The sequence below is a fragment of the Simochromis diagramma genome, unplaced genomic scaffold, assembly GCF_900408965.1.
Source record: "Simochromis diagramma unplaced genomic scaffold, fSimDia1.1 OVJJ01000343.1, whole genome shotgun sequence".
NCBI lineage: Eukaryota > Metazoa > Chordata > Actinopteri > Cichliformes > Cichlidae > Simochromis > Simochromis diagramma.
The window spans coordinates 6916452-6940355 of NW_024386831.1; the positions used below are offsets into that span (position 1 = coordinate 6916452).

The window sequence follows — 23904 nt, forward strand, 5'->3', positions numbered from 1 at the left end:
ATGAGGGACATCTGGGAATAGAAAAGTGTAAAAGGAGGGCTAGAGACACTGTGTACTGGCCTGGCATTAATAAAGACATTGAGACCATGGTCGGAAAGTGTGAAACATGTAACAAGTTTCAGAGCAGACAGGCAAGAGAACCCATGATGATTCCTGAACTTCCTACAGCGCCTTGGAGGAAAGTCGGAACAGATTTATTTCATTTTAATGGGAAAGACTATCTGTTGGTGATTATTACTCTAACTTTCCTGAGATTGCTCTGCTTACAAGTACAACTGCTAATAATGTGATCACACATGTGAAGTCTATCTTTTCCAGGCATGGAATACCTGAAACTGTCATTAGTGACAATGGTCCTTGCTATAATTGCAAAGAATGGCAGAATTTCGCAAGAGAATACGGCTTTAAACATGTCACATCAAGTCCTCAACATCCACAGGCAAATGGCAAGGCTGAAAAAGGAGTGCATATCATCAAGCAGCTTCTGAAGAAGGCTACAGACAGTCGATCAGATCCTTATTTAGCTCTGCTGAGCTACAGGACTGCTCCTCTTGACTGTGGTTTATCCCCTGCAGAATTGCTGATGAATCGTAAGCTACACACAACTTTGCCCTGCTATGCAGAAAGCAAGCAGAGTGAAGGAATTATAAAAAAAAAAACAAGAGCATCTGAAATGGAAACAAAAACTGCAATACGACAAAGGAACAAGAGCACTTGGATTGCTTGCAAAGGATGATGTAGTGAGAATCCAAGATCAGAATGCATGGAGCAGGAAAGCCATTGTTCTTCAGGAAGCAGGTCCGAGATCATATGACGTAAGAACTGAAGGTCATGTGTTCAGAAGGAACCGTCACAACTTGCTGAAGACTAAAGAGACATTTCAGGAGGAACAATATGGTGAGGAAGATGAAACTGTTGATGTGTCACATGCAGAGACAGTGTCTGATTTGAAACCACTGGATGGACATGAGCATGTGGAGAAAAGTGCAGTTGTTTCAGAACCTGTATTGAGGAGGTCAGAGCGTAAGGTCAAAAGACCAGTTAGGCTTAATCTGTAAAGCTACGACTGGATTTGTTTTTATCTTATATTCTGATGGTGTCAAAAAAATAAATAAAAAAATTTGAAAAAAATATTGATGTAAAACAATTATGTGTATATGTTGATTCGTGGGACCTATGTTGTCAGAGAAAAGGGGATGTGGTGATGTGTGGGTGCTCATGTGGTGATAGGGTTTGCCAGCAGGGGGCGCTGTATTGGAGAGGGCTCATGAATGCCCCCAGGGGCATTGCCTCCATAAAAGAAGACTGGTCTGTGAATGGTGAATAAAAGATGTTTGGAGCGGTAGCTCGCAAAAGACAAGTTGATGCTGTGTTATTTTTCAAAGCTCTACGAAGACAACACAGGGACCACATCAGCAGTGTGATCACCAGGTTAGCTTGCCGGGCTGAGCCGTGTTTTAGCTCAGTGAGACGAGCAGCCGTTTTCAGAGCAGGAGGGTTTGAATCCCGCTTATGGCAACATTTTTTTTTCAGTAAACACTTTAACTTTTTTAACACTTTTCAGAACAGATTTCAGCTTCTACACCCCTTTTCAGCAGAAATTTCAGCTTTTTCACCTCTTTTCAGCACAAATTCCAGGTTGTTCAGCGGTTTTCTGCAACAACTTCAGTTTCTTCACCTATTTTCAGCAGAAACTTCAATTTCAATTCAATTTCAGCCTCTTCTGCTCTTTCAGCAGAATTTCAGCCTTTTCGCCTGTTTTGAGTATACAGTTCTGCTTCTTCACCTCTTTTCAGCACGATTCAGCTTCTTCGGGACCCTGCACATTTTTTCTCTCACCATATCTGTCTTTGGGACAAGAACTAGTTTGGCTCAGTGAGATGAGCAGCTGCCGTGAGACCTGGTGGTGCAGGTTCAAATCCTACCTGTGGCTATTGTCACATGTCTTCTCTGCTTGCACTCAGTGTGCTTTATTGATATTGTTCAGTGTACCCTTTCAAATGCAACGGTTTTCAGCAAAGACTTCAGTTTCTTCAGGAGATAGTTCTCCTCCTGCTGTTTTCAGATTCCACTACACGGCATTCACACTGCATTTTCGCAGGAAATGCAACTTTTTCTAGATTAATTTAAAAAAAGAAGAAGCTTGGAAACATATCCAAATAAAAACTACTACAAAACCACTATTTACAATTTCTTTTGGATGACATCTTTCTTATGTATTTGTGTTTTATCTACAAGGCCGTTTATTTTTCTTTATTTGGATCACAAATGTAAAAACCTGCAGCACTCATGGATAAATGCCGGGGTTCTGGTCAGAGTCAGTCTGACACATATTTTGTTAAAGCTAGCCATCGGTCCGATCCCTTTTTCAAGAAGAAGGCACAAGGTTTTTAAAAGTCGATGTTTACAGTGTATTTACAACTTCAACAGTACACCGTATCAACAGAGAGATTGCCCCTTTCACACTCAGTCCCACCAAAATCTAATTCTCAGTCTTTCCAGCCAGGCTGTTTGCAACAGTTGGCATGGTATTGACTGCTTACCAGGATCCAAGCTCTGTGCAGATGGCGATGCAGGGAATGACGAACTGGAGAGGAAGTGTGCACGACTTTGTTTTGAATTCTTGGATCTGGTAATTAGGGATGTGTTTGCATGACACTACACAGGATGTGACTTGTATGCTAACCTCATAGCCAGATAAGAATGGCTCCCTGTGTCCTTGTGTATATTGTTTAGTATGTTCTCATATTTCTGGTATTTTCTGATTGATTTCTTCATGTTCTTAGTTGGTTTATGATTGTCCAGTTTTTTTTATTCCTGGTTTATAATAAGTGTCAGTTCCTATTTTGAGTTTTTCTTGCACCGTTCCTGTTGAGGAACACAGGGTGCCTTTGTGAGTTTCATTTACCTTTGCAAAGGGGTCAAACAACATGCCAGTAGCCTGCATTTTGACCAAGAGGGACTGCAAGCCTAGAATATTTATACAGACAAGCTATCTTTCTGCCAGGGTCCGAGCGCTGTGTAATAAAAGACAACTCGTACATCAACACGTGGTATTTCTGAAAGATTACATGGAGACAGAATATGACAGCATGTCAGAGCCTTTCATTCGGCACGGTCAGCTTGACCCGGAGAAGCAGGGGTCTTAAATTTTCCATTATGTTCCTTCAGTCTTTCGTTCTTGGTCGTTCATCCGTCATTTCCCTACGCTTATACATTTGCCCTCTCTGTTCGCCCGTGCCTCTTAATGTTTCAGTATCTGTGTCTAGTAGTTTTCTATTTCCTCTTTTATTTTGCAGCCTGATTTCCCTTCATGGCATTGATTAGTTTTACTTCCACTTTGTGTTTATCATGATTGAGCTCGCCTGTGTAATCCCCCTCACCTGTTCCTTGTGTGTATTTATAGTATTTGTCTTCTTGCAGCCTCCCTGCATGTTTCCCTCTCTGCTCTTCTTGGCTTTAGTTACTTTGCATTTTGGACTCTGTTCTCTTTTGGATTTGTTATTTTTGGGCTTTGATCAGACACGGCTCACATTTTTGTTCTGTCCATTCTGCCTCTGAAAGCTGCGTTCTGGGTACTCATATCCACGCTCCAATACGACAGGACAAAGTAAAAAATTTACATCAACTGTCGAAACTTTCAAAAATGTGGCTGTGGTTCTAAAATAATTGCTAAGGGAAAATCTTGGCTCCTGAAGGTCAGTTTTGCTACATCTACTGCTGCACTGCCGCTGAACGTCAACACTGCACATAAAATGATCTCTACTTGTCTCATGTGGACATACAGATGAGTCATTATTTATTCTGCTAATCTCTAACATGTCCAGTAGAGTGGATGTGTTTTAGTTTAGATCTGTAATGAGCACATCTTACATTTCCATATGCAGATGTGTGAGACGGCAGCATCCCCATCACCACACTCTAAATTAGACTAATTAGCATTCTGCCATTTGAAGTATACTCAACTCTGCATCCTCTAGATGTGGTTCGAAACGGTACATGATTCAACAGGACACAAATATTCCAGCTGACGAGGGAGCTGACAGAGGCATCACAAGAATATAAATATCCCGGCTGCTGGGGAATTTTCATAACCTGTAAAGTTCAAGTCAGTAAGGCATTAAATGTTGCTGTTATTTTTAAGTTCCTGCCACTGCTGATTTTCAGAATCCAAAGCAGGATGTGCAGCAGGAGTCCGGCTCCCACTGATGTGTTTTCTATCTGCAGAAGCTCAGATTTGACAAACTGCAGTTTATGATTTAAGCAAAAACAAAAACTGCTCTCTTACCGGAAGTATCCAATGATCATGATGGCCACTAGCAGAGAGCTGAAGGACACGGCATAGCCAATGGTATACATGACGTACAGCCGCTCAAAGAAGTCTTGCTGTGACAAGAAAGAGAGACATTTCCTATTTAGTCAACTTCTGAACAAGACTGGTACAATTTACACAATCATGACTCACAATGGTATGGTGGAAAAAACGGGGCTTCAATGAGAACATGACAGCCCAGCACGAATGGAGTTTAATTAAAACAGAAAAATGAGTCAGCATTACATCCCTAATCTTTGATAGAGTAGAAATTACTTCAGGAGTTTTAGCAGCAAATCCATTCCCTGGAAATCTAAGATAATGTAATCTCTACGAGGAGTGGTTAGGCTCAAAGCAGCCAGAAGATCCAGCTGATACCAAAAACAATAGATGGCTATAAGTCTCTCTTCCTGGTAATGTTTTATTTTCAGAGCAGATGACATCCCCAGGGTAGTGTGGTTGCTTAGATGAATAGGTTGAATTTGAAAAGCTGTGTGGAGTGAAATTAAAAGGCTAATTTTATAAGAGAATTATTAATTTTCTTGACAAGATTTTGATTCTTTGTAAAGAAAAATGATGATGGAGGGAAATTAAGGCTGAGCTGATCCATCATTTTTAAAGCGACAGACGTGGAAGTCTTTTTGTTAAACATGCCTCAAACTAAATTTGAGATATTAAGCACATGTTAGGCTTATCGTTAAAAAGCTGTACCAGTCGCTCAAAGTCAGTTGTGATTTCACAAAAGTTGGATGAAGGACTCGGAGGCTTGTAGATTTGATTCTTCTATCTAAAGCAAGTTTGTGGAGAGCGTTTAGCAGGTTGGAGAGGCAAACTTTTTTATTTATAAAGTTACTATTTTTTTTATTGTTTTCATGGAAACAGCCCAACTTTCTATAATTCAACACTGAATGGAAGCTTGTTATCTGTTATCACTCGGCTGCAATTTGTCACCCCTCCAAACTCGAGTGTCTCAGTAAAGCAAAGTCTCTGCAGCAGCACGTCGACTACTTTTTGTTTCCTACTACAGTACACCCACTCCTGACATGAGGCATCCAAAGCTGGCAATTAGCCGGTGAACACAGCAGCAGTTAGCAGCTAAAAAGTCAAATATTTCCCCCTGGAGCTGTTAGAGACGCACACAAAAGACCTAAGAAAACACATGGTAACGAGTCCAAATACTAATGATGCTCCATTTATCTGTCTGCTGTGTGAATATGTGTGTGAATACACTTACAAAAGCTGCTTTAAAAGATGACGTGAAGGCATATTAATGTCACTAATGTAGTGTCAGGTTGGATAATCCATTTATTATTCATCTCTGTCTCTCTTCCACAGCATGTTTTTATCCTGTCTTCCTTCTCTCACCCCAACCAATCACAGCAGATGGCCCCGCCCCTCCCTGAGCCTGGTTCTGCTGGAGGTTTCTTCCTGTTAAAAGGGAGTTTTTCCTTCCCACTGTCGCCAAAGTGCTTGCTCATAGGGGGTCATATGATTGTTGGGTTTGTCTCTGTATGTGTTATTGTAGGGTCTGCCTTACAATATAAAGTGCCTTGAGGCGACTGTCGCTGTGATTTCGCGCTGTATAAATAAAATTGAATTGATTAACATCTTATATGTGTAGCAGGCAAACCAAGGAAAGGGGAAAAGTAACTGAAAGTAACTTTTAGATGAAATATGAGAATTTAAATGGCTGTAAACAGACGGATGGCGAGATGAAAATTTCTCCAATTATTGAGATTTTGTATCCTTTTCTGCCTTCAAACGGCTAAAATATCAAAATCTGCAGTTAAAATTGATATTTTCATAATGAATCATACCAAACAGCACACTAATCACTATGGTGGATGCTTTATTGGCTTTATTGGCTTTATTGATTAATATGTTTGAGCTTCAAGAGATGCAGACTGTCTGCATGATTACATGTTTTTAAATTTTATTTATTTTTTGGTTGCTTGGAGCACAGTGTCCTTATTTGTCCTGAAATAATTCTGCTATATGATTAGTCACCAGCTTCCGAGAACACTTTGTTTGGTTTCTTTATCAAATGTCTGCTTTGTATTTTATTGGGGGGGGACATATCTGGGCGGACGGTACCGTAGAGGATGTAAGAAATGCTTTTTGGAGCTGATTACTGAGTAGAAAATAAGACTGTCATAATCCTGCTGTACAAAAGTTAGCAGTATTTCAGATTTCCTTTAATCATTTTTCTTCTACAACCTGAGAAGGAACACATAATGAACACCTAACAACTCATAAATATGCAGCCTGTGATGAGAGCCTGAAAGCTGTGTTAAAGGATAACAAGTAAAAAGGGTGAGACCGTGAGCTTCAGAGGATGAGGAGCTGTTTGGTTGTTAGACACTCGAGGTAAGAATATGAAGCTCTGCACCACAAAACAGATGTTTGTGTAAGATGGAGCAGACGGGGCAGCAGATGTTTCAGAGAACATCCAGGCTTATTCACAGAGGTCTGCTCTATGTATGTTTATTGACCTGTGTGCAACACTGCGCGAGGCTTGATTCACCCCTCGTTTATTTACATTTAGATAGGAAAATGGAAGATATGGCAGCAATTTATCGAAACATGGAAACAGTATGTGAGGTGAAAGCACAGTTTGTACATTTTGAAAGAGCTTAAAAGTCAAAGAAATTGTATGGCTGCTTTTTTCTTCAGCACAGCCAGCTGAAATCAGATGCTTTCCAGATAGGATTACACTGTAGATCTAAATCTAATGGTACTTTTCTGCGTTCATATTTTCAGTCGTTTTAAGAAGCTCTCCAGCAACACTGGCTGAAATCCAGCTCCAACCCATCACAGAGTGTTACAGGCAAGTGTAGATACTCAGTGTACCTCCCCAGACCTCCTACAGACAACCCGATGAAGATCTGAACCAAATATTTTCAAATTTAGATTCATCACTCCACCCTGCCACTGACTTCCAGCCCAGTTGTCTCTTGTCTAAAGCACACATCAGGCGTTCCTCCCGCTTCCCTTCTCTAAAAATGACTTCTTGACAGCCACCCTTCCATTTCTGATGAGGCTTCGGTGAACAGCGGGTGGATCAGCTGAAGGTTCAGGTGCATCTCTCAGCTCCTGCGTCGGGTCTGTGTGGCTCTCAGACACTGTTCATCTGCAGTGGATCGTTTTTAGGCCTGTCACTTCTTCTTTTGTTCTCCACTTGTCTAGTGTCCTTAAAATTTTTAAGAGGCAACAATGCCAAGTTTTCAGCTTATAGCAGCGTGTTGGTGTAAAAATACTATTTCATGCCTGTCAAACTGTGTTATCTTTGGCATTTTTCATGATTTCAGCTAAAGAAACAGGAAGAAATGTGTCTTTGCAACAGGCTGCTTGTAATAAAGTGCCAAAAGATACAATTTAAATTTGGTTCTTTGTTGTCTCTTGTCTGTTTTAGACACATAGTTGCTTCATCTCTTGATTTAGGACCTTTTTTTGTTTTGTTTGAATGATTCAAAGCCAGTGTTGAGTTCCTTAATAATAGGGAAAAGGGTGGTGCAGTGGTGTGATCGTGCAGTATGCACCCGGGAAAGGTCGTCAGGCTTAAGTTAAGAGAAAGTCTGGCTGCTTGGAAGCAAAATGTACAGAAATGAGGGGTAGCTGGAGACTTTTACTGTATACTCACAATGGAAAACATATTTCACACATACAGCTGCAACTTTAATATTTTATAGCGATACTTACTCTCCCATCTTCGTCACTGAAGGGCTGGAGAAAGCGTAAACACTCTGAGTAATTGGTCCATGTTTTGTTCCACTGCTCCACAAAGACCCAGGAACCGTTGATGTCACACTTCCTGTAAGCATGTCCTACAAAATGCCCATTTTAAAAATAAAAAATAATTTCACTCAAACAAAAACACCTTTAAAAAGGTTTAAGTAACTAATGCATAAATGGCCCAAACACATCTATTCTTACACAGGTGATCTGAAATTATTAATCACAATGAATAATAAAAACTACACCTTAGTTCTGTGTCGTGTATAAAAGGGAAAAAATAATTTTTAATGCCTTTAAAAACCTTTTTACCTTCAATTCATTGTGACTTTCACATCAGGGAAAGAACGGATGTAAATCAAACTATTAATGACTGAATTTAAAACATTAATGTTGACGCTCGATGTGATGGACAGAGTTTGATCCACTTTAATTCTTTAATTTTTTTTCTTAGTGGCCTGAATATGAAGCTGAAATTATTCAAGAATCCTGCTGTAAGGACCACACAGTTTCACTAATTATCCACCAAATATGATGTTCCACTTTTCTGTGAAGAACACATCAGAGCAAAATTTCTCAAAAAGCAAACTTTCATCTTGTCCAAGACCTTCAAAATCCCCAAAACTCTTTTTCGGATTGTACGCGCTACCTGAGAATATAACGAGTCGTGCTGAAAATGCTTGTATTAGATGTTCGCTGAACAGTTTGAGTTTTTCTTTGCATGTTAAGCTCTAATTCGGTGCTGGAAAAGAAAAGTGTTAACCTTGGTGATTGAAGTCATAGATGTACGATGGGCAGGGGACCTTGGTGATGAGCCCGGGGGAGCCGTGGGGCCAACAAATCAGACCGTCCCAGTCTGGAGGGCACACCTCATCTGCAGTGAGAAGATGAAGAAGTCAACACGTCACCGATATGATACCCTCTGTTTTTCCTATGTGTGCTTGTTTGTTTTACATGCCAAGAATATGGACTTCTATCATATATATCCATTCACACTGTGATGCGAATAGGCTTGTACGCTCACAGACCACTTTGTTAGGTGCACCTGTTCAACTGCTCATTAATGTCGGCTCAGCACATCATTTAGCCATGTAGACATGGTCACAACAACCTGCTGTTCAAAGTGAACATGAAAGTAGCAAAGAAAGGGGATTTAAGTGACTTTGAATGTGGCATGATTGTTGGTTCAAGAGAGGCTGGTTGGAGTATTTCAGAAACTGTAAATCCTTGAGATGCTTTTCTCAGAAAATGCCAGCAGATCAACAAAGGTCTGTCATCCAGTGAGCGGCAGTTCCTTTGCACAAATGTCTCACAGATGTCAGGAGAATGGCCAAACTGCTTCAAGCTGACAGGAAGGCAACAGGAACTCAAATAGCCCCTATTCACACCTGAGGTATGCAGAAAAGCGTCTCTGAATATAATACACCGAACCTTGAAGCAGAAAACCACACCGGGGCCGCTCCTGACAGCTAAGAACAGGAAACGGGTTATAATTTGGTGTCGCCACAACAAGACAATAAAAGATTGGAAAACTGTCTCGATTTCTGCTGCGATATTCAGATTCAGGATTTAATTTAAAAACAAACAAGTGTGGCTCCATCCCAGGTCACCGGCTCAGGCTGGTGGTGAAACGATGTGGCGAATGTTTATTTGGACCCACTGTTTGAATCCCACAGCCTACCTGAGCGTTGTTGCTGAGCAGGTCCGTCCATTTACATCCACAGCGTTTCCATCACCTGATGGCTGGGTAACGCTCCGTGTCACAAAGATGAAATCATCTCAAACTGGTTTATGAAACATGAAAATTAGCTCTCCCCAGTAGGTCTCAGAGCTTTTATTATTGATCTCCTTTTTAGTTTTCAGAGCAGAGATTACTGCTGAGCCTTTAATCTCCTAAGACCCGAATTCTTTCATGGTGTGCACTTTTAATTTCTCTTTGTTATTTGGGCTGATTGGGACCTGATGAATGTTTTTACCTGATTTTTGTTTGAGAAAAATGAGATCCACATATGAGGACATTCGTTTTAAATTTCAATAGAACAGTGGCAGCATAATGTCCTCATAAGTGGATATCAGGCCATTGTAGAGCAAAATTTAGTATTTTGGTCTAGACAACCTAAAATGTGATGTCCACATATGTGGATGCCAGGTCCTAGGAGTTAAAACAGCAGTTTTAAAGGCCCGACACCACAAAGGGTTGTTCGATATAACGATATAAAAACATCTATCGTTTCATTTTACGCTATCGTTTGTTTTGTGGTGTCGCAAAATAAAATGTTTACGGCAATATTTTTTCATTATTTTGATGGTCACTGTAGTGGCTATATTAATTTCTTAAAGTTCTCTCTTTCTCTTATATTTAATATAACCACACTACACACGGACAAGCGTTTGTTTTTATGCGTTGTCGTTAGCAACAACGACGGTAAAACCACCGCGTGTCCGTTTGTTCCACATAAACCTTTCACAATAAAGCTCAAGATCCTGTTGAGACTTTTCAAAATAAACTGAATGACGTGAAAGATGCAGAGTGTTTACGGATGAGAAGCAAAAAAGAGCCGTCGGGTGCTAAAAAATAAACCTTAGACTCAAACGTTAGAACAGGCTTTTCCCCGCAGCACGCCGTGTGATAAATACTCACAAAGAAAACGGCGGCTGTTACAACTTATGTCTAAAAATGTATCCAGGTACACCAGGGGTCTCGAACTCCAGGCCTCGAGGGCTGGTGTCCTGCAGATTTTAGATCTCACCCTAGGTCAACACACCTGATTCAAATGATTAGTTCATTACCAGGCCTCTGGAGAACTTCAGGACATGTTGAGGAGGTAATTTAGCCATTTAAATCAGCTGTGTTGGATCAAGGACACATCTACAACCTGCAGGACACCGGCCCTCGAGGCCTGGAGTTCGAGACCCCTGAGGTACACGACGCCCAGCTGGAAACACTTCACGCAAGTCGAGCTGCCCAAGATTCACAGAATTTACAGAAAATGTTACATTTTTGTGATTTATATCGTTATCAACGGTAGATGTCTTAATATCGGGATATGAGATTTTGGTCATATCGCACAGCCCTATTGTATAATTTCAATTACAGTGACTGAGCCTGGATTCAACTCAAACTATTCACTCTTGCTTTCTTTTTTAATGACATCTAATTACTGCCTCAGCAGGCAAGTTTTTCCAAACACCCTTTCAACAGGAAACACAATCTGTGACTTGTTTATTTAGCGAGTAGCCAAAAAAACAGATTCACTGACCATCCTTCATTAAAAGCCACTAAAACGTTTAATTGCTATTTAGATCTGAAAGGAAATAGATGGAACAACAGTTTCTGAATGTGTTAGAAGGCCAAAGGTTTAATGGCAGCTCCTGACATCACAGGGAGGCGTGAGACTAAATCATTTAGATATGGGGATAATGGTGCATATTATAAATGACATCAATTAAAGCCCAAAGGGAAGAATTTGACACAAAGCCAGATGTGGGAATCAACCAGGACATCAGAAAGTCTGCTGATGTTTCTGTTAGAGCCTAAATTACACTGGCTGAAATAACATTACAGCAGGCAGGCATTAATCTAACACCTCTCAGATCTGCCTCATCTGCATTGAAAACTATATTTTCACTCATATCTCAAGATGTCACATAATACGGGTGATGTGAGCTATAAAAGCAAAACTATGTGAAAGTTGATTTGGGATGTTGAAGAGCTCTGTGTGCGTGCACCTCAACACAATCTGAGACTGTTGTGCCCTCTGATTTTCATTCTGGATCAAAAGAATGAAGACGAGCCTGAAATACTGAAAAAGGCTCCCTACACAGCAGCTTTACTTCCTGTGTATGTCTTGTAACGTGCAATATTAAAAGACACAGTCATACTCTTCTGTTTCACTAAAAGCTCTGTGGAACAGAAATAGTCTGAGCCCAGTGCTAAACATCTGGGACAATAAATCAATGTCAGCCCACAGGACCTATAGGACAGACTCAGGGCACACTCACAGCTGACGTTGGTGACATTAACAAAAAGAAAATAGTTCTTTCAAGAAACTATTTAAAATCAGCAGTTTAATATTTTATGTATTCTGGAAGACAAGACCAACTGTCCATCACTGATTATGCACCTGCCACCTGGAAAATAAAGAGGTAAAAAAGCACAAAAGCATCCAGAGAGAGAAATGTACACCCTGCACTCTGCCCAGGTCTGGTGCTGAAGGCTGAGGGGTAAGCTGGGCCCACTTCTGATGGAGCATGCTGGCTCATTTGCTGCTGCAGCTCTGATTTCAAATTGATTCCAAACATGTGGTGTTTTAATTGAAATTACTCAGAGCACAGAAATGTTAGCCTCTATTATTCTGTTAAATACTTGCATAATCACTGGTTATGAAAGCTGAACAGACGAGAGTTTCAAGTTGAAAACAAAAGATTATATAAATAATTGGTTTATATATAATATACTGTAAAGGAAAAATAAAAAACAAAACTGTCTTTAGTTCAAATGTCCTTGAAACATCCTTTTGATTTTATTGATTTTATTTCTTATCAGCTCTGCAAAGTTGAATTAAATGCAAACAGATCTTACAACAGATTATCACATATGTAGCACAAATGTTATGTTATTGGCTGTTTGAGCACATCCCCTGTTACCCAACCGGGTTACAGAAGCCAGAGGGTGTGCTTTAAATCCTGGGTTTAGGTTGTAAGAATCACTTTTAGATACTCGTCAATTTTTTGCTTGCAAAAGTGGAAGCTCCATATACAAATACGACTCCCTCCTTTCTGCTCTCTGAGCACTGAGCATCCTTAATTGAGATAAGGAGTGCAGAAGAGTTTGTGGTCACATCAAATATTGATTTCCTTTTGTTTTAATTTTCCCTGTTTACTGACAGTTGGGAAAAGATGTTTAATCAAAAGTATTGATTCCATTATTTTTGGAATCGTCCTAATTTTTCCCCCATCATACAATTTAAAGTTTTGATGTTTCAGCTAAGCTCAAATGAGTTGAGTGATGTTTTGCAGCGACTGTGTGTATCCTGCGTGTATGGTTTGTACCTGTGGTTCCTGGTTCAGTTTTGGAGAGATTCTGGTAGCACTGCATTTTGATTTCATACAGGATGTACATCTGCTCCTGTGCAGAGAGCGGCCCATCAAACCCCATCTGTGGAGCACAGCAAACACGATCAGATCTTTGACCCTGTGCATACATGACTGTAAGTCACCATTTCCTGAAATTTCAACAACACCTTCCTGCGTGCTGTGGGCCAGACCTGCTCTGCCCCAGGTCTTTGATTTTAATCTTGAACTGAGCATATATAAAAAACTATGTGAATTTTAAAATTAGAAACTCTTTGATGCATGTAAAGCGACTTCTTTATAGGTATTATACAGGGTGGGCCATTTATATGGATACACCGTAATAACATGGGAATGGTTGGTGATATTAAAGAAAATTACGAGTAAACTAAACTTTAATTTTAACTAAACAATCAGAAAGAGACGTGGTGGGAGAATAGCAGTGGGTTTAGAAGATAAACAGAAATGAGTGTTACAGTGGGGCAAAAAAGTATTTAGTCAGCCACCGATTGTGCAAGTTCCCCCACCTAAAATGATGACAGAGGTCAGTAATTTGCACCAGAGGTACACTTCAACCGTGAGAGACAGAATGTGAAAAAAAAAAAAATCCATGAATCCACATGGTAGGATTTGTAAAGAATTTATTCGTAAATCAGGGTGGAAAATAAGTATTTGGTCAATAACAAAAATACAACTCAACACTTTGTAACATAACCTTTGTTGGCAATAACAGAGGTCAAACGTTTACTATAGGTCTTTACCAGGTTTGCACACACAGCAGCTGGTATTTTGGCCCATTCCTCCATGCAGATCTTCTCGAGAGCAGTGATGTTTTGGGGCTGTCGCCGAGCAACACGGACTTTCTGGGATCTTTGCTCACCGTTCTCATGATCATTTTGACCCCACGGGATGAGATCTTGCGTGGAGCCCCAGATCGAGGGAGATTATCAGTGGTCTTGTATGTCTTCCATTTTCTGATTGCTCCCACAGTTGATTTTTTCACACCAAGCTGCTTGCCTATTGTAGATTCACTCTTCCCAGTCTGGTGCAGGTCTACAATACTTTTCCTGGTGTCCTTCGAAAGCTCTTTGGTCTTGGCCATGGCGGCGTTTGGAGTCTGACTGTTTGAGGCTGTGGACAGGTGTCTTTTATACAGATGATGAGTTCAAACAGGTGCCATTCATACAGGTAACGAGTGGGGGGCAGAAAAGCTTCTTACAGAAGACGTTACAGGTCTGTGAGAGCCAGAGATTTTCCTTGTTTGAGGTGACCAAATACTTATTTTCCACCCTAATTTACGAATAAATTCTTTACAAATCCTACCATGTGGATTCATGGATTTTTTTTTCACATTCTGTCTCTCACAGTTGAAGTGTACCTCTGGTGCAAATTACTGACCTCTGTCATCATTTTAAGTGGGGGAACTTGCACAATCGGTGGCTGACTAAATACTTTTTTGCCCCACTGTATATCACCTGAAAATATTGCAGAGAGGTAGAAGATAAATATTGAAGAGCAAAGCCCTCGGGACAGAGCCTCGAGGCACACCACAATAATCTGAATTATACTGATATATATGTATATTTATTTGCACAAACTGAACAGCCGGAGAGGTACGAGAAAACCATGTGACTGTTTATGCCATTAGAGACTAATCTATAGCGGACGGTGTGGTGGGAGAATGTATCAAAAGCTGCAATAAGATCAATGAGATGAGATCCAACCTTGCAAAGCTAGTGTGGGGAGAATTTTGGGTGACATCTCTTCTCATGGAGAGTCCTCGATTCAATTTTTGCCTCACTTTCATCAATCAATGCAGAATTTAAAGCAGATTTTTTGTGGTGCATAAATTCTTGGAGACGAGCAATAATATAGATTCACTCTTCAGCTACTCACACGTTGCCAAAAGTTTAGGCCTTGCATATTTATACATTTAACACTTGGCATGAATGAAAATGAAAAATATATAAAGAATGTGCTGGTGAGATTATTACACTTATGACTTATGAAAAGATGATTCGCCCAAAAACTTAAATCGCCCTTTCTCAACACTGCTTTTCCTAATTTATTTAAATGATTTCTTTCTGTAGAAGTGAAAATGACTGAGATAACAAATGTATTAGTGTTTTTTAATGTAAAACATTTGTATTCCTTTTTCTTTTGCTCTCTCTTTCTGCCACAGCCTTTTTCTTTATGCAAGTCCAACATGCTTTCCATTTTGAGGCTGATACAGAAAATATACATGTGACCTGGTAAGACTGGTGCCACGATTTTTCCCCAAACGTGACCAGGATTGTTATTCAGACATCACACTCACATGTCAAACTGCTATCAGATTTGCATAACAGGGTGCATGTCTGGAAGTCGATCCAGTCGAGACTGTTTTATTATAGTTTGGACCAAAGTGAAGAAGTGACCAAAGAGAGAGAGCTATCTCTGAAGTGATGCTTCTGACATGACTAAAACAGGCATATCACTCACACATATTTCCTAAAAGTTTCTTTTAAAACCCCGACATCAGTTTTGATTGACTTCTTATACGAGTCTGAGCAAAAAGAAAAATCGATTTTTGCCTTTATTTACTTTTATATTAACAGTATGCTTGCTTTATTCCTCAAAACGTAAGAAAGGGTCCAGAATCAGTGGATTCCAGTCATTCTCTCAGTGATTTTCAATCTTTTTTTGTTTGTTTCTTCTTTTCACATTGATTTCCATATATTTCACTTCCAGTTAATGTCTCATTTCTACGGAGCCCCGCAGGGGACATGGGAGAAAAAAAATTAAGACGGACTTTTGCGAGATCTCGCAAAACTAACTCGAGATCTCGCAAAACTTTTCCGAGATCTCGCAAAACTAACTCGGGATCTCGCAAAACTTTTGTGAGATCTCACAAAAGTTTTAGCCGCAATCTTCGGACGCCGGCTCGAAGCCAACTGGGAGGTCGAGGCACGTTGTGCCGGGAAAGCGGTGTTCCTCCCGGCTGTAGAAGGTCTCGACCTCCCGTTAGCTTCGAGCTAACGGGAGGTCGAAGGCAGAAGAATGCGGCTAAAACTTTTGCGAGATCTCGCAAAAGTCCATCTTAATTTTTTTTCTCCCATGTCCCCTGCAGGCTCCGTACATTTCCACTCTCATAATTTGCTTCACTTCTTACAGAAATCTAAGACCTCTCAGATGTACTCCTCAAACTTTTAACATCCTTTTATGTGATTATTCCAGTTTTCCAAACCCAAGCCTGACATTCACTGAAAATCTGAAAAAAAGACGTCATTACAGCTTTAAGCCATCTCACAGCCTCTCCAGGAAAATAACAGTGTGGTTATTGTACCATGTCAAGCTTACAAACCCATGTACGATCATATATCCAACAGACCATTAAGCAGAAGAATCAAACACGGTTAATATTCTTTGCAGATCATGTTTAAGATGTCTGTGTTTCAGATTTGAAGCCTTAACATTTCCCAGTAGAGTTAATTATAGTTAACATACTTTCAGAAATATGTTAAAGCTCCATCTGGAGTGTGGTAGGAAACTTGGACTTACTCTTAATTTATGCATGCATAAATTAAAGATACTGGAGGAGCCAACGGATCGACTCTCAGAAGCGTTATAATGTTGAGCTAACACAAAGCATTTGGTAGAAGCTTAAGAAGGATTCCCACCATGTTTGTTTACTAAATTTTAACAACTTGTACATTAAGCACATATTGGGGCAGGTTAAAAATTATTACCTAGAATATTTAAAACCTAAACAACAGTCTTGACTTTGCAGCCATTGTTCCCAGACCATTATTGTAAATCAAATCAAAAACCTCTGGAGTTCTTTGCTGTAACTGGTCATCTAAAGCATCTGGAGCATCTGGAGCCTACATAATTGATCACGTAATTGATCATTTGCATTTATATTTGTCTACTGGTGCAACTAAAACTGAGCCAATCATGTCGAACTATATCCAGCAACAGTTACTTTTACTTAAAGGCTGGAAAAGGAAGAAATTACAAGCAGCTACATGGGGAGGTCAATACAGCAAGTATTGCAATATTTTGTGCGCCAATATTGTATCGATACAGGAACATGAAATATTCCAATTTAATTAAAAAAACTGAAATACTTGAACCATGAATACCATGAACAAGAGAGCTCATGTTGCCTGATAGGAGGCGACTGAAGCAGGTCTCTCTTATAAATAACACATTAAGTCATAATGGGATTACTTTTATCAAGGTAAATTTATATAAATAAAGGTTGAATTAAAAAACATTCTGCAGGTTTGGACAGAATGCAGTCCCTCTAAGAGAAGTTGGTGAAGGTTTGCAAATAATTGCTATCTAATTTATAAATCCAGAAAGATTCAGTCTGAGTCTTTCTCAATGAGCACAACTGGAGGGGATTCAACGCAACTGGCTGCCAGTAAAACAGGAAGGTTGCTGTAGACAGAAACATGTGATTTACAATGATTTATCACTGTTAACTGCTGTATTTTCAGAAAAATATTGCATTTAATTGCTAACTTGATCCCATGTAGACAGACTCCAACTTACAGCAGCATTTTGTGGCATTTTCACCACATTTTTTCATTTTGCAGCAAAAAAAATAACTGAAGAGACAAAACTCTCCTCCTTGAATCGCTACCTTATCGTGGTGGAGGGGTTTGTGTGTCCCAGGGATCCCAGGGGCTATGTTGTCTGGGGGCTATTGCCCCCTGGTAGGGTCTCCCATGGCAAATTGGTCCTGGGTGAGGGACCAGACAAAGAGCGATTCAGAAGACCCTTATGAAAAGAATATCAAGGGAACAGTTTACCCTGCACGGGATAGGGTTACTGGGGCCCCGCCCTGGAGCCAGGCCCGGGGAGGGTGCCCGAGGGCGAGCGTCTGGTGGCCGGGCCTTTAGTCCATGGGGCCCGGCCGGGCACAGCCCGAAGAGGAGACATGGGCCCATCCTCCTGCAGGTGGCGCCATAGGGGTCGGGTGCATTGTGTGCCGGGTGGCGGCCAAGAGCGGAGGCCCTGGCGGACCGACCCCCGGCTGCCAAGACTGGCAATAGGGACATGGAATGTCACCTCTATGGTGGGGAAGGAGCCTGAGTTAGTACGTGAGGTTGAGAGGTACCGGCTAGATATAGTCGGGCTCACCTCTACACATGGCTTGGGCTCTGGAACCAGTCTCCTGGAGAGGGGCTGGACTCTGTCTCAGTCTGGAGTTGCCCCTGGTGAGAGGCGGCGGGCTGGGGTGGGTATTCTAATATCCCCTCGGCTTGCTGCCGGTACGTTGGGGTTTTTCCCGGTGGATGAGAGGGTTTGTTCCCTGCGCCTTAGGGTCGGGGAATGGGTCCTGACTGTCATCTGCGCTTATGCGCCGAGTGGCAGTTCGGAGTACCCAGCCTTCTTAGAGTCCCTGGGGGGGGGGGGGGTGCTGGAAGGTGCTCCACCTGGAGACTCTGTTGTCCTACTGGGAGACTTCAATGCTCACGTGGGTAACGACAGCGAGACCTGGAGGGGCGTGATTGGGAGGAACGGCCTCCCTGATCTGAACCCGAGCGGTGCTTTGTTATTGGACTTCTGTGCTAATCAAAGTTTGGCCATAACGAACACCCTGTTCGAACATAAGAGTGTCCATAAGTGCACGTGGCACCAGGACGCTCTAGGCCGTAGGTCGATGATCGATTTTGTAATCGTATCACCAGACCTGTGACCATATGTTCTGGACACTCGGGTAAAGAGAGGGGCTGAGCTGTCAACTGATCACCACCTGGTGGTGAGTTGGATCAGATGGCGGGGGAGGACGCTGGACAGACCTGGTGCACCTAAACGCATAGTGAGGGTGTGCTGGGAACGTCTAGCAGAGGCCCCAGTCCGCGAGAGCTTGAACGCACACCTCCGGCAGAGCTTCAACAGCATTCCGAGGGAGACTGGGGACATTGAGTCCAAATGGACCATGTTCAGCGTCTCCATTGCCGAAGCTGCTGCATTGAGCTGCGGCCGCAAGGTGGTTGGTGCCTGCCGTGGTGGTAATCCCCGAACCAAATGGTGGACACCAGAGGTGAAAGGAGCCACCAGGCTGAAGAAGGAGTCCTATCGGGCTTGGTTAGCCTGTGGGACTCCGGAGGCAGCCGACAGGTATCGACAGGCCAAGCGGAATGCGGCTCGGGCAGTGGCTGAAGCAAAAACTCGGGTGTGGAAGGAGTTCGGAGAGGCCATGGAAAAAGACTTTCGGACTGCCTCGAAGAGATTCTGGCAAACCGTCAGACGTCTCAGGAGGGGAAAGCGGTGCTCTACCTGCACTGTGTATAGTGCTGGTGGAGCGCTGCTGACGTCGACTGAGAAAATTGTCAGGCGGTGGAAGGAATACTTCGAGGACCTCCTTAATCCCACTGACACGTCTTCCGAGGAGGAAGCAGAGTCTGGGGGTGAGGGGAATGACCCGCCAATTTCCGGGGGCGAGGTCACTGAGGCAGTTAAACAACTCCTTGGTGGCAGAGCCCCTGGTGTTGATGAGGTTCGCCCCGAGTTCCTGAAGGCTCTGGACGTTGTCCTGTTTGACACGCCTCTGCAATGTTGCGTGGAGATCAGGGGCAGTACCCCTGGACTGGCAGACCGGGGTGGTGGTCCCCATCTTTAAGAAGGGGGACCGGAGGGTGTGTTCCAACTACAGGGGGATCACACTCCTCAGCCTCCCTGGGAAAGTCTATGCCAGGGTGCTGGAAAGGAGAGTTCGTCCGCTAGTCAAACCTCAGATACAGGAGGAACAATGCGGTTTTCGTCCTGGTCGCGGAACACTGGACCAGCTCTTTATCCTCTCGAGGATACTTGAGGGCGCATGGGAGTTTGCCCAACCAGTCTACATGTGTTTTGTGGACTTGGAGAAGGCATTCGACCGTGTCCCTCGGGGTGTCCTGTGGGAGGTGTTGCGGGAGTATGGGGTGTCTGGCCCATTGCTACGGGCCATTCGATCCCTATACAACCGTTGCAAGAGCTTGGTTCGCATTGCTGGCAATAAGTCGGACTCGTTCCCGGTGGGTGATGGGCTCCGCCAGGGCTGCCCTTTGTCTCCGGTTCTGTTCATAATTTTTATGGACAGGATTTCTAGGCGCAGCCAAGTGGTGGAGGGCTTTCACTTTGGTGGCCTCAGAATCTCATCTCTGATTTTTGCGGATGATGTGGTTCTGTTGGCTTCATCGGGTGAGGGCCTCCAGCTCGCACTGGAACGGTTCGCAGCCGAGTGTGAAGCAGCGGGAATGAGGATCAGCACCTCCAAATCTGAGGCCATGGTTCTCAGCCGGAAAAGGGTGGAGTGCCCACTCCGGGTCGGGGATGAGTTCCTGCCCCAAGTGGAGGAGTTCAAGTATCTTGGGGTCTTGTTTGCGTGATGGGAGAAGGGAGCCGGAGATCGAAAGACGGATTGGGGCTGCAGCTGCAGTAATGCAGACGCTGCACCGGTCCGTCGTGGTGAAAAGGGAGCTGAGTGTAAAAGCGAAGCTCTCAATTTACCGGTCGATCTACGTCCCTACCCTCACCTATGGCCACGAGCTGTGGGTAGTGACCGAAAGAACGAGATCGCGGATACAAGCGGCAGAAATGAGCTTCCTCCGAAGGGCGGCTGGCCTCTCCCTTAGAGATAGGGTGAGAAGTTCGGCCATCCGGGAGGGGCTCAGAGTAGAGCAGCTGCTGCTCCACATCGAAAGGAGCCAGCTGAGGTGGTTCGGGCATCTGATAAGGATGCCCCCTGGGCGCCTCCTGGGTGAGGTGTTCCAGGCATGTCCCACCAGGAGGAGGCCCCGGGGCAGACCCAGGACACGCTGGAGAGATTATATCTCTCGGCTGGCCTGGGAACGCCTTGGTGTTCCCCCGGATAAGCTGGAGGAGGTGGCTGGGGAGAGGGAGGTCTGGGCCTCTTTGCTTAGGCTGCTGCCCCCGCAACCCGGCCTCGGATGAAGCGGATGAAGATGGATGGAGACAAAACTTACAGATTTTACTGGATAAAACAGATACTGAAAAAGTTTAACTTTGAGTTCATAATTTGGTGATAAGTCACTATATATATATATATATATATATATATATATATATATATATATATATATGGTCCCCGTGGTAATCGGAGCACTAGGTGCGGTGACTCCCAAGCTAGGCGAGTGGCTCCAGCAGATCCTGGGAATAACATCGGAGATCTCTGTCCAGAAGAGCGCAGTCCTGGGAAAAGCTAAGATACTGCGCAGGACCCTCAAGCTCCCAGGCCTCTGGTAGAGGACCCGAGCTTGAAGGATAAACCGCCGGCAGGGGCGTGCTGGGTGTTTGTTTTTTATATTATTTTTTATTGCAACACTCGGCATATCGTAAAATTATTAGCTGTTTTGCTGTTGCACATGCTGTCCACCAGAGGGCACACCTATTTTGAACCACAAAATGATAAGGAAATGTGTGTTACATCTGTTAGAAAGGGAAAAATTGTTTTTAACATCAACAGATATCAGTATCTTATGTCATCAGACTCTACGGTCAGGGTGGGTGTTTAGCTTTCCCTCCTGGGTGCGGCCCTCCACGGCTGTCGCAGTTTCTAATGCAGCACCTTGGGGAAAATTAATTGTCTGCTCTGCCGGATATAAACAGCGCTACAAATAAAGCTTGAGTCATAGGTGTAGATAATCCCAGTATGAATGAATAACTGGTTGAAACTCTTCTAGCAGCAATAACCTCAAAAAAAGCACTTCCTGTTGTAGCAGCTTATACCTTCAAAACCTTTTAGAGCCATTTTGGACCATAATTGCTTCAACAGAGCTCAGGTGGGGATTTTTGACGTCATTTCACAGTATCTCTACATCTATTCTATTTCTTGTACAAGCAGCTCTCCTGATACTTAAAGCCCTTACCCAACCCTTCTTTTTTCACCTTGGGAAATAATATGTCCTGTGTTACAGTTGAATCATCATAACTGGGCCCCAGCTTTGTCAAAGGTAGCCACAGTACTAAATCAGCTCCCATTCATAGACAGATTTTCTAAATAGAAGTTGTCTGTGTCCCACACCTGAAGGCTTGTTCCATTAATTGGACTCCAGATTTACTCCTTCCTGAGCCAAACAACCCAGCCGAAGCCCAGCCATCTCACTGAGGGTGGTTAGCTGGTACACAGCAGATGTTTGACTTTCAGTCTTGGGATAAATAATTATAGTGCCAGGCATCAGAATCAGTTCATTAAGTACATTTAAACCCCTGAAACTTCCTTCGAGGATCCTTTGTTAGATGCAGAAAGAAGCTCTCTTCTTTATTACATACCCTAAAACTTCCCAGCGCGTCAGTGTGTTATTTTTAAAACTAAGGTAAACTGAAGCTGCTGTTTAATATGTGCACGCTTTATTTGATGTTGCAATTCAGGCTGACGTGTTCATCACTGACTCAGAGTTCAGCCAGTGAGCCTTGGTGGGCTTTACCTAATCTGACTCCAGACTCTGAATTAATCCCCACAATTTGTCCAACAATACAAACAGATCTGACGTTGAACCCACTGATGAAACAGTTGAAGTAAAGGTTAATCTGTGGGATTAAGAGTGAAAGGTCTTATCTTCACACATCTTTGTCTTAGCCAGCTAAATATCTCTCTTCATGGAAAAAATGCATGTAAACCTGATGGCAGACATGGATGAAATTAAAGCAGCTGTACAGGAAGAAGATTGCACTTCACTTGCAAACTGAAGGAAACACTTGAGTCTGATTAGCAGGCAACAGTCTTTACCTGGAAAATGTATTTTAAAAAAACACATTTTTTAAAATACAATACTGACAAATTAAAGGAGGAGTAGCATCTGTCAGTGAAGCAAAAACCATACAATCCCAACTTTCAATGATTCGTATTTCAACATTTGAATCTACCATATGGCCGGCACTATTCATTATTCCATTATTGCTATTTGATATTCATATTATGAAATGATGCCTTGGCATCAGAAATGTTATTTTCTGGGTTTTATGTACACTCAGATCCTTCATCATCACAGAGGATCCAGTGCTGAAGCCGCTGTCCGTGGTGCTGTTAATGCAGGAACGCTCTCCTGCCCTCGACATGCTGCAGCTTATGCTTCACTATAAACAACTGGGACTCATCAGTGACTAATAGAACATCAAGTCTGGTGATTCATGTGTCAATTTTTTACTCAGCCCAGCTTCGAGTTACATGCAAAATACTATATTCACATACATCATCTTATTTAAAACAACAACAACAACAATTTAAGACAAATAATCTAAACTCCAACATACTGCTCTTGTTCCTAGGAAGCATTCGGTTTGGTTTTGCTTCATTACTTAAAAAAGTGAGGCTTAACAAACCCATCACAATGTGATCTGAAAGGCAGCTGATGTGGGCAAGCTGATGGTTATTTTAGAACACAAAACTTATCAGATGTGGAACAAACTGCTCCTGGCAAGTTAAGCTCATAACAATGCATCGTCTCTATCTGCTGTGCTGATATTGATATTGATTTTATGATGAAATGTGGAGTGTGCGTGCGTGCCTGTGTGGTCGCAAAAATCTACAGCACAAAATAACAAAATAAATGACTTATACACTTATACTGTTATAGATAGATAGATAGATAGATAGATAGATAGATAGATATAAAAACAGAAAAATGCGCACATGCACTATACTTGCATACATGGCTGGTGTTCTTTAGATTGCCTGCTGTGTCTGCACACAGGGGAAATGATGCATGGTGCTGGTCTAACATTATATAATGACAGTTTATATTCTCATGTTTCTGTCGAGCCTCTTTGGGCTCAATGGGGGAAACAATTGC

At 42.5% G+C, this 23904-nt stretch overlaps 1 protein-coding gene across 1 annotated transcript in view; it reads right to left on the bottom strand.

Annotated features, from left to right (window-relative positions):
- pth2ra (parathyroid hormone 2 receptor a) overlaps positions 1-23904 on the bottom strand; it is a 78106-nt gene that overhangs the window by 53534 nt on the left and 668 nt on the right. Inside the window, exons 2-5 of the mRNA XM_040027740.1 lie at positions 13097-13202; positions 8808-8918; positions 8012-8136; positions 4289-4386 (exon numbers count right to left, since the gene is read on the bottom strand). Coding sequence (XP_039883674.1) covers positions 4289-4386; positions 8012-8136; positions 8808-8918; positions 13097-13202 — 440 coding nt within the window. The remainder of the gene's footprint in view (positions 1-4288; positions 4387-8011; positions 8137-8807; positions 8919-13096; positions 13203-23904) is intronic.